The sequence below is a fragment of the Poecilia reticulata genome, chromosome 16 (genome assembly GCF_904066995.2).
Source record: "Poecilia reticulata chromosome 16, P_reticulata-male-v2, whole genome shotgun sequence".
Taxonomy (NCBI): domain Eukaryota; kingdom Metazoa; phylum Chordata; class Actinopteri; order Cyprinodontiformes; family Poeciliidae; genus Poecilia; species Poecilia reticulata.
This window is the reverse complement of record NC_088845.1, coordinates 16,521,424-16,532,938: the sequence shown is the minus strand read 5'-3', so window position 1 is coordinate 16,532,938 and position 11,515 is coordinate 16,521,424. Positions and strand designations below refer to the sequence as shown.

At 39.7% G+C, this 11,515-nt stretch overlaps 1 protein-coding gene across 2 annotated transcripts; it reads right to left on the bottom strand.

The window, feature by feature from the left end:
* Positions 1–221: 221 nt before the first annotated feature.
* otoa (otoancorin) lies at positions 222–11,507 on the bottom strand. Of its 2 annotated transcripts, XM_081597473.1 has the most exons (28): positions 9,790–11,507; positions 9,592–9,662; positions 9,170–9,191; positions 8,877–8,925; positions 8,562–8,700; positions 7,881–7,934; positions 7,535–7,728; positions 7,317–7,450; positions 6,441–6,559; positions 6,214–6,338; positions 5,696–5,801; positions 5,381–5,596; positions 5,063–5,233; positions 4,844–4,984; positions 4,442–4,491; positions 4,111–4,231; positions 3,878–3,996; positions 3,647–3,788; positions 3,306–3,499; positions 3,140–3,230; positions 2,864–2,990; positions 2,438–2,637; positions 1,988–2,137; positions 1,764–1,906; positions 1,411–1,547; positions 1,236–1,333; positions 566–725; positions 222–410 (listed from the first exon to the last, which is right to left on the bottom strand). In XM_081597473.1, the coding sequence occupies exons 1-28, from the start codon at positions 9,845–9,847 to the stop codon at positions 328–330; spliced, it is 3,414 nt and encodes a 1,137-aa protein (XP_081453599.1). In that variant the 5' UTR covers positions 9,848–11,507; the 3' UTR covers positions 222–327. The 2 variants fall into 2 exon arrangements, 1 of the variants encoding a protein (XP_081453599.1); XR_014083969.1 differs by lacking the exons at positions 222–410; positions 566–725 and having other exon boundaries at positions 1,237–1,333; positions 1,702–1,906.
* Positions 11,508–11,515: the final 8 nt, after the last annotated feature.

The window sequence follows — 11,515 nt, the reverse complement described above, 5'->3', positions numbered from 1 at the left end:
CCCAAAAACATGAGCTGCTGTTTCTGCGGGATGTGATAACTTATCAATAAGAGACAGAAACGGCTTCATGAAGGTGGCGATAACTTCTACATCCATTCTAGTGAAACTTGCTGAAATATTTGAAGCTTATCCATAACCCTTAAGCAGTTTACAAGGTTGTTTTATAAATGACTCTTTACCCACAACCCCCCAGTTACAGTTTAAATAATCTAAGGCTTAAATACAGTCAAGACAAATTCAAATATATATTGTGATGAAAGTGCTTAAGAAAGATAACTCCTGCGGAGGATCCAACTAATTTTGCAGGAGGATGAGATGAATCCATTTTTACAGCAGAAAGAATCCAATAAAGAGAAACAGAACAGGCTTCATGAGGGTGGAGATTCCTTCCAGGCTCAGCGCAGCAGCTCCTGGACAGAAGTATGAAATATCTCAGACAACCAATGATTCTGAATCAATCGAGTCTCATTTTGAGCCTGTTACTCAAACTAGTGTAGATTGATCAGGATTTAGATGATGTACCTTAACTTACAGTAGAAACATTTCTCTTTTTTTTTGTATTTACCTGACTGTGCTGTCTGGGCCTCCCTCTGTTCCTCCTGGCCACCAATGGCCGCCTTTTCAAGGACGCTCAGTTGTTCAGCTGTTAGCTTTGCTTGCTGCTCACTGGTCACCATGGCGGCGTTGTCAGGACCGAGAGCCTCCAGCTGAGCCACAGAGAGCGCCTGAAGGGAAACCAGTAAGGCTAATTAAGGTCTGCTCAGACTGTACCAATTTAAAGTTCATCTCAGGGGACCTGAAAACATATAGCACGGAAACAAGCAGGATGACAATATCAAACTGAGTCTGAGCCTAAAATAGTTTCCAATTTAAACAACAAAAGGTAAAAAAAACCCTGTTATTTTTCCATGGTAAATGATGTGCTGCTGTAAAACGATTACATATAAATAATCTGAGACAAAAAGGTCAAGTGATTCCGATTTACGGAACCGGTGTTTTGTTTCTGCATTGTCCAGATTTTAAACTTATGAGCGACAATTTGTGTAGTTCACTTTAGTTTTCAAGTTTTACCAATCTCCGACAGAAAACACATCACTGAACTCGTGCTTGTCTTCATGGTGGTTTTAACACATTTACACCAAAACCCCCGTCACAGCTCTGCGTATCACTGCTCTTGGCTCTCAGCTGGTATTGGAAAAGCACAATCACAGAGCCGATCCGTTGAAGGTACTTACAGCAAAGTTTCCAGGAGGAATTTGGGGGATGCAGCTCTTGCTGATGAACGGGAAGACGGAGGGGCAGAGCGAGGCCATTTCAGATCCATTCAAACCGGCTGATGGGGAGACAAACCGATAAGAATTAAACTGCTTCGGCTTTTGAGTGGATAGCAGGTAAATAAATAAATCTCACCAATGATAGAGTCCAGGTGAGAAACCTCAGCCTCAGTCCAGTTGCGGGGGAGTCCAAATGCAGACACGGCAACATTTTTCAGCTGCTGTAAAGCCTCAACAGGACACTGAAGACCATCCATGGAGCCCACCGCGTCGCTGTGACCAAAACACAGCAGTTACTCCATGGACCTCAGACAACAAGAACAAGTGAGCCTCACAATGTTTCACTTTGTACACGGAAAAGCAGGCATCAATAATAAAAACAAACAAACAAATGAACTGAAAACAAAATGAAACAACAGAATCTTACAGATCAACACAAAAGGTGTGCGTAATAGTGAGGTGGAAGTACAAGGAGCTTTGTTTTCCGACCTGAAGGCGCCCGCGCTGAGCTGGCTGATCTCGCTGGCGTTCAGGCCACAGATGAACCGGCTCAGCTGGACCATCTCTGTGGATCCCAGCAGCGGCGCTGTCAGGTTGTTATATTTAGCGACGCCCTTCCACACCGACGCCAGCTGTCGAGACACGCGCCGCGCTGTGGTTAGTAAACTGGTGTTGTATAGTCGCAGAGGAGTGGAGCAGTTTCTATACTTCACCTGTGAACCTTTCCAGCCGCAGGCGTTGATTTCGCTCAGACTGTCCAGAGACAAGGGAAGCTTTTCCAGCTCAGAGTTGGAGAAGCTCTGAGTTATGCACCCCAGCTGAACGACGTCACCCTCAGTCATATTCGACACCGGGCCAAACACCTGCAGAGCATAAACACAATTTTATTTTTATTTGAACGCAGTGAGCGAACAATACTTTCTTATTGCAGTAGATCAAGCCTTAAAAAGTGATCATATTTTTGAGTTCTTCATCTTAAATAAAATGTCGGGCTACTTGTATAATTTCTGGTAGAGAAGATTCAATATTACAACTAGTGAAAATGTCTAATTTTCCGTATTTCAATGCATCTACAATAAATAAGAAAATAACAAAATAAAACTTAAAATGAAAAGTCACAAATTCTCAAATAAACAAGTCTGAGACCATTTAGATAACTTTACCTCAACAGCCTTTCTGTAGAGCACTTTCAGCTGGTCTGAGCTGTAACCAGTGACAGATCCCAGTGTGTCCACAGCAGCCAGGAATGTTCTGTTGGACATCAGATCCAGCTGTGCTGGTGTCCAGAACACATTGTCCGCTCCCAGTTCTTCAATAACTACTTCTGTAGGTTCTGTGCCACTGCTGAATATATCACTATTAACTGAGAAAAATAAAAATAAGTAAAAATCATTGACCTTATTACTGATTTATGTCCATGTACGAGTGGGTGATTGAAGATTATGTCAGAACCAGGAATCCAAAACAGACTTTCAAATAAAAGATTTACTAAAAACTTTTTCAAAGCGTTCGCTTGACCTTTCTGTGTCAGTGACATGGGAAGAGCTTGAAGGGTGCAGAGGTTCTTGTGGGTAATGTTAGTTTATTACCTGCTCGCCTATTACGTGCTGTGCTTGACGTGGCGGTGGTGATGAGATCAAAGATCTTCTTTTTAAAAGCATCTGAAACCTGGATGAGCTGCGGCTTCAGGAAGACAAGAACATCCTTCGTCCACGGCTGAAAACGCACAGAGAAGTGAAAACAAAAAAATAGCTCACGTTACTTTTAAGTGCCAAAATGTTAATGCTGAAGCATTAATTATATAACACCTTTCACAAATAATATCACAAGAGCGTAAGGATGTTAGGAAAACAGCAGATGCATACGTTGTTTGGCAAAGCGGAGGTGACGTTATCATCCAACAGAACAAGGGGACCCAGCGTCTCCATGGTTTCAGCCGACCAATTAGAAGGACTCCTGCAGGCGGCAAATGATCCTACATCAGGTCCTGCTTCCTCTGAAGCAGCTCCAGCAGCATCCACTGAGACCTACCCAAACACCTGGTTGACCAGTGTGATCAGATCCGCCCTGTGAGGCTGAGGAATGTGTTCGCAGGAAGCCACGGCCTGGAGGCTGAACTTCATCACTTCAGGGGCCATGAGGAGCAGCGTGGAGGGTTTCAGCTCACACAGGAGCGGACCGAGCCTCGATACGTCCGAAATGGTTAATCCGGAGATATTTGTTCCCTGAAAATCCACAGGAAGATGTCACCGAGGGACTCCTACAGTAAAAATACTGACGAACGTTTCAAATTGAGCTATTTAAGTATTAATTTTTTTGGCAGAGCATACATTTGTGTGCGTGTGTGTGTGAGTGTGTGTGCGTGCGCATACACTGGACAGGCAAAGCAGAGCTCTTTCAGCAAGTGCAAGGCGTGACGGGGCATGAGGAGGCAGGGAGGTCAGGTTGGCTGTTCCCATCTTGTCGAGGAAGACCTGGCACACAGAGTCAGGTAGATCCCTCACCTTTGAAGGCCTGGGATGAGTAAAACAGAGAACAGAAAAAATAAGGAAACAAAAGGTTTTATATCGACTAAAAATATAACTGTGCTGTTGTCTGCTCACGGCAGGTGAAGTAGCAGCGTAGCGGGAATGCTCTCCAGCTCCTGCGCGGTAATATTCTTGAAATAATCTGCCGTTTTGTTTTCCAAAGTCTGGAAAAGCTTTTGTGCAGCACATTGTGCCTAAACAAAAAACACAGTAAGTACACTGCCATTAGTTATTAGGTATATTTATGCATGTTTCAGTTAATAATAATAATAATAATAATAATAATAATAATATATAAAACAGTTTACCTGGACTTTGGAAAGCCACTGTGGCGTCTCTGTCATGGATTCAGCCATGTCCAGTGCAGAGCTGCCATTAACTTCATCAATCATCTTGCAGGTTATGCCCTGGAGGACTGAATTCAGCCTCCTACCACAGAAACAAAACGTGTGTAAACAGTGCTAAAGGTAAATACTGTAGCATAACAGCACACCTAACTAAAACACTTCACAGAATGCTTGACATGATATGCAGGAAAATCAGAAGTCAGACTTTTTGTGGCGTTAAACGAAGATGACGTTATTTTTAAATTGGAAGACAACTAATAAGTTCTCTGGCTACTATAACTGTACACTTTACCTGTACTGCAGCTTCCTTAGGCCATGCATTTTCTTTGCCAAATAGGCAGCCTAGAACATCAAGAAAAAAAAACAGTACAAGTTGTCAACACAAAATATTGTTTAGAATTTTTTTACTGGTAGTAAATAATCATAAACTGAGGTAGTATGGCACAGCTGGTAACAGAACAATAGTATGGTAAGTAGAGTAACAATAAATTTTAGATGAACAAATTCTATATGTTTTCCAGACAAACTTGTCAAATATTTAAAAAATGGATGGATGGAACAGCCAGTGTGATGGGGAACGAATCCAAATACGTTTCCTATGTCTTTTCTCTATTTCCTACTTCTCCACACTTGACAGGTAACATGTTACGCACTTTTACAGTCTCCATTGAAACTCTAGGTGTATGCACATTACCTGTGGCAGACTCCAGGTTTTATTTTCCAGCTGGTCTAAGGAGGTGATGTTTGCTTTTTCTAGGTTCTTCAGAGAAACGCTGCGAAGCAAAGGGCCAGCCAACTTCTGCAGCAGCTCTGAGGGATTAACTTTCTCACTCAGCTACAAGAAAGAAAAGCATTAATCAAATAGCTGGTTACAGTGTGTAAGCACCGCCTCGCTGTTTTCCTTCTCACTCACCCCCTGCAGCATGGCCTTCAGCTGCCCCTTCCTCATGTGCTCCGAGATGGTCTTCAAGGTTTCCGTGTTGTTCAGGACGTCCTGCGGTTTCACATTTCTCACGGCGCAGCTCGGCAAACCGGCAGCGACCGACTGAAGCTCCATCAACTGTTGGCCTGACAACTCTCCACACTAACAGGGATAACAGAGAGAAGTACATTGAGATGGGTTATAGACAGAAAGCGCTTTGAGTGGTCAAAATGACTGGAAAAGTGCTATACAAGTTCAGTCCATTTACGATTTACAGAAAAAAAACAGTCTTCATCTTAAAAAGCTCACCTTCTTCTCCCCCAGTTGCTTCTCGACCAGAACGCCCATCTGGCTCCTGGACCATTTCACACTGTTTCCCACGGTTTGAAGAACATCTTTGAGATTTTTTGGAGAGATTTCAGACAGCTGTTTAGGTGACAGCAAAGTAACACTCCTGCCAAGGTCTCGCAGATCTTGAGCGTTTTTGAGACTGGACACCAAGCTGTCCACAAGGCGCTTCTTCAGCTTTGGTCAGAGGACAAGAACAACGTTTATATCTTTTTCTTCTTTGGTAAATGAACAGAAGCGCAGCAGTTTAGATAAGTGTGGGAAACTGAAAGGTACCTTAAAGACTGTGGGACTGTCGCAGACATTGAGCTGAGGAAGAAGCTTCTTGCTGGTGTCAGAAGTCAAGTTTGTAACATCGTAATAACAAGCAAGAGGGCCAAGCCTGGGAAGAGTCATAAGCACCAATGTCTTCAAATCAGTTGAGCTTAAAATCATGTCAAATTATTACCTTTTCATCTAAAATTACTCGATTTTTTAAATACCCGGATGTGTTCATACTCCAGGAGGTTTTTCCTGATATATTTTTTCCTTCACCTTTATGATTATACACAATTTTGTGTATTATCACACCATGGCTACAAGGAAGTTTGCGGTTGCACCATAATCGAATGAGAAAAACTCAAGTGGTGAAAGGTTTTAAAAAGAAAGACGGGAAACTGACAAAAAGATTCACCCTGGCAATATCAAAAATCTTTTTTTTTTTTTTTTTCTTAAAAAAATAAATAACAGCAATAAAGAAATCAATCATTTGAATGAAGTAAAATTTTTCCCAGAAATGAATATACAGTACACACTTATCGATGAGCTCTGGGACACTGGAGCACTCTTGAATCCTCTGAAGGAACTTCCTGCCCAGGCTGGGTTTCATGTTGGTGGTCATGTTAGATTTAAACTGGCCCGAGAGATAATATCCACACAGCTGGGAGAGATAATAAATGAAGTAAAGTAGAGGCAGGTTTTGTAAGAACTGACAGTTGGTAATCCCAGTTTTAGAAGTGATTTAGCATTGTTTGCCACCTACAGTTCCATTAGGGAATGAATCTACATCGTCTGGCTTCAAGCTGGAGACGTAAGGTCCCAGCATGGTCAGGGTTTCAGAGTCCAGCCACTCCAGAGTTGGTTTGCAGGGTTTCACAGTCGCTGTGAAAAAAAAGGACGGTTTACACAACTTATGTTTATTCTCAACGCACAGTAAACAAACTAACAGAGATTTCACACATCAGGAGCTTGGTGTTTACATTGCACTTTTCCAGTTGGTTTTAAGTTACGTCTTTCCATCTTGTTTCATAGTCAATGAAGGAAACAGGAAGCAAATGGAAACAGGACATCTTCTAAGATTTGCATGCATTTCTTTACTGAAATGCATGCAAATCTTGCGTCCCTAAGAACGCACTTTTGCCTGCATATACGCATCTGCATATACGCATCTGCATATACGCATGCATGCTGCAACTTGCAAATGCATTGGCCAGAAAGATGAAACAAGTGAAGTGCCACACCCAGTGCTCTTCTTTTTAACATGTACACCTGTCAAGCTTTCCACCTTCAGATTTTATTTAAAAAAGATTTTGATTGAATATTTTTCTAAAAAAAATGTTTTAATATCTAAATTTCTGGTTATTTTCTGCTTTAGAATATTTTAGGGGGATATTTAACATGGAGCAATATCAATTTTAGAAGGAATTTAGTTCTTCATTTCAAAGTGCACATTTCCTCCTTCTATTACCATTAAAAATTGGGCGTTATTTTAGAAAAGCAAGTTCCTCCATGTAAATCAGTGAACGTTACAGAAAGAAAGATGTTGACAGAAAGGTTATGACATTGTGTAAAACGGTTTGATTTCAAAACAAGAATTCATCCCAGAATTCAGTTTCTGATCAAATTCCAAAGTTCTTACTTGATTTTGGGCCAGCAGATGGCCTCATTGTGCAGCTAAAGTTGTTCTGTAGGATTTGGTCTTTGGCCCAGTTGAACACCTCAGCTCTTTGCGCCTCGGTCATAGAGGTGTACACCTCCTGCAGCATGTTCATCCTGGAGGAAACGGATATCTTAGTTTCAGGTCAGAAACAATGCACATGAAGAATATGGCAAGATGAAGTATTAAAGCGTACTCACATATTCACCATGTTGTGCGAGCCCACTCTGGAGGGGAGCGTCGTTCTGGCTGAGGGTATGTCCTGCAGCACAGGTTTGGCGGCCCACAGCAAAGTGTTGTAGTCACTGGAGTCAAAGTAGTTTTCACTCTGTGCTGTCAAAGTGGCCCAGGACAGAGGGGCCACGAAAGCATTCATGTAGCAGCAGGATGGGTCCTGTGGGAACAAACAAACAAACAAACAAACAAACAAACAAACAAACAAACAAACAAACAAACAAACAAACAAACAAACAAGAAGGTCAGACTGCAACAAACCAGACATTATTCAAATATACATATGATAGTGTTTGGTTTTACTGTACTGACTGAGGAGTTCTTCATCATCCTTATAACAGCTGGAAGGTTACTGCAATTCCACATCTTGATTTTTAACAAAAGAAAGGACAAACTTTTAACCTCTGACAGAAGAAAATAATTCAGTTATTTGAATGAATATGTAAACCAGAAATCTACATACACTGTATTAAAAACATCACTTTTTTAAAATGTGTAACATTAAATTAAACTAAATATTGCCTTTCTCAGGTCAGTAGGGATTAACAGAATAATTGTTTTGTTTATACCTGAATAATGCTTGATTAAAAAAACAAAACAAAAAAACAATTACTTTTTTTTAAAGTTAAAATTTTACATACAACATAAATACCATGGCTTCAATGTGTGTTTTCCTCCTCTATCCAGAGGAAAACACTAAAAATCCAGCAAACTATTGTGAGAAGCTTTTTATGTCGAAAAATAAGCAAGTCAGGACAAGTTTAAAAGCATTTCTATCAGATCTTTATATTTGTAATCCCAAACAACCTTAAACAGGAAGTGTCAAATCTGATTAATTTTCCAACATTGGGGATAAATAAATCATGTTAACAGTCTATGTAAACTTCTGGTTTGAACAGTTTATGGTTTTTTTTTTATTTATTTTTTTGGAAAACAAACTAACAAAACAAAAACAAAGAGGTTGTGTGTTAATATCGGTAAATGTATTCATACCCTGGTCTCTGCAGCGTCCATGAGGGGTGGACTCTGTGAGTTTTTGTTTGTGGCTCCAGTGACCATGTTCAGGATATAAAGAAAGGTGGACAGGAAGTTGCTGGACTGATCAGCAGCTCTACCTCCTTCTGACAGGTTACTAAAAAAAAAAAAAAAAAACAAGAATGAAAATGAAGAGAGAGAAAAAAACAAGAGAGCAGTAAAAGTTTCCAATGCTAAATATGTAAAAAAAAACAACAACATACATTTGAAACTTTAAAAAGTTTTTAATTCCATTTGAAGTAAATAAGGTATAAAATATGCGCATACAATTACCTGCTGTTGAAGATATTTCTCAACAGAATCATCTTAGGCAGAGGGCGTCCTGTAACAGCAAACACATTAATGCGCTGCACAATCAAAACGTAAAAGCAATGGTTGACCTGCTGTGCAAATATTGGCTGTCATCAGACACCACAACATTATGCACCTTCCTTCTCACTAATGCAGCCTCATTGGGATGATTTGAGGCATATCTTTCATCCGTTTCGCTAATTGTTATTGTAGTTTTAAATACCAATAACAGTACAAGAAAAGCAGTTAATAAAATAATACAAGTGTTTTCTTACCCTGGTTGTAGCATTTCATCATCTAATAAAAGGAAAAAAGAAAAGTTGATTGGGTATTTTCAGTAAAGCATTTGATCCTGAATGTTGACACTGAAAATGACTGAGCTCAAACCTTTGACATGATTTCATACATTGGTAATAATGAAGACAGAAGTGTATATTTAACATTATTAATAAGGAGAAACATATATTTAAAAATAGATTCTTAAAAAAATTCTCATATCCACTAATGGTAGGTCTTAGAAATGTACTTTAAAAATAAAAGTCTAACATTGGATAATGTTTTTAACTCAGGTCCAGATTTTAAGACTTTACAATCCAGCAAAGATCAGAGCAATGATGACCAAGAATGAGATCAAATCATCTCAGCTAATCGAAAATTCACACTAAAACCTCTTTACTCAAAAATGTAATTTTCTTACCAGTTTTTTAACAAAGAAGACCGCGTTATCAGCAGACATAATATCTGGAGTCCCAGCTGGACGCACAGCAGCTGTGAACCAATACAGCATATTATAATAACTTGTGAGTGCAAACTGTTACAAAGTAGTGTTCCTAAAACATATCAAACCAGTTATAAGTACACTGGTTCGATGTGATGATGATGGTTTGTTACTAACCAAAGGCTGTGCAGACCATAATGAGCGCAAATAAACGCGCTGCTCCATTTGGAGACATCTGGGAAAATGTTTCTGTTTGAGAAACATTTCAAGAGTATTAACATTCAGATATATGAAGACATTAATCAGGCAAAATAAGATAAATAATCCTTCAGTTACAATTTTGCTTTCATTACATTTCTTCAATGACATAAAGCAGGATGCCAAGGTTTTTTGAAAGGTTCACGGTTGCTATGGAACCTGTCTCCAAGTGAGACGCCTGAAGTTTACCGATAAACTTCCTCTGAGGTTTTGAAGTCATACCTCCCTGGTAACCGTCTTTGTTACTCACCCTGAGGGAGACTTTGGCACAATCGAGGATAACACGGAGCGAAAAACAGACTTGTTAACTCACAAAGGCGTTTGGTCACCTTCTCTCTCTTTTTCCCCCCCCACCTAATCCTATCACTGTCCAAGAAATTTGCATCCCGCCTTTTATTTGCATTGCAGTGATTTGACTTCCTATTTAAATGTATGACATCAGGAAACTGTACAGAAGAACAACAAAGAACAATGACTACCTGTTCACTGTTCACCAAGTATGTTCTCCTGAAAAAGAAACAAATGGATGTCATCACCATGCATATTTAAATCCACTGATTTAAATGTACATGTGCAGACCCTGGGTCGCTTGCAAATTTCAATCCAGCTGCAGTGGATATTTACAAAAACTAAAGCTAGTTAAGGATTTCTTGGGTTTTTAGTTACAGATTAGTGCCTGCTGACGAATCGTGTTTTGTCTTCATTGTGGCTCTTTTGGAAAACAAAATCAGATGAAGCAATATGTAGACAAGTAAGTAAATGACTTATTGGAAAGGTTGGCTTCTTTGCAAATTTATTAAACGTTTGTTGTTGTCCATCTTTAAAAGGAACAATAAAAAGACAGATATTATCTCTGCATAAATTAGCTATGACATACAGATTAGTTTTCTTCCCGTTTCTTTGTAAAGCATAATGAAAAACAGTAAAAAAAACAAAAAAACACTCTACTGAACTCATTCATTTCATTTTAATTTAGCCATTACTTACCGAATATCGGCCCTCTTCTGTGAAGATCTTTTGAAAAATAGGCAAAGTGAGAATGTGTGTGCTCTTCCTCTAATCTCTCATCTGATATGAGCCGGATGGGTGTCTACCTGTCCATCCTTATTCAAAGCAGGTGTGTGGCATTATGTAATTCACGTTGGAGGAAGGGTGGGGTGGGGGGGACAGAGAGCGATAACCCCCTGTCCTCCCATCCCCCCCAAATCAGAAGAAAACTAAACAGTTGTCTGAAATTACAATTTTATCGACTGACTCTTAGCTAGAGTTGACATTACAATAATTTTATAATATATAAAACTGCTTCAGTTACAAAATTTTCAAAGATAATTCACAAAAACTGATGAGAATGAGTCACAGACACAGGACAGCAGAAAACCGACGGGCTCCACCCGCCACAACTCTACCACAGCGTTACCCAATTCGAGTTAGTCAACTAAAAACAAGAGGAGGCAAACACACACTAAAAGCTCCATTCAGATCGTCATAGAAAAAAAAAAAAATCAAGTAAATATGGTGATGAGACGCCAGAATTACACGATGCTACAGCTGAAAAGCTTTTAGATGACAGTGAAGTCGTCTTCTCTTTGTAGGAAGTAAACCTTCTCACAGATGTAACATTTACCATTGTTTTTGCTGTTTTATC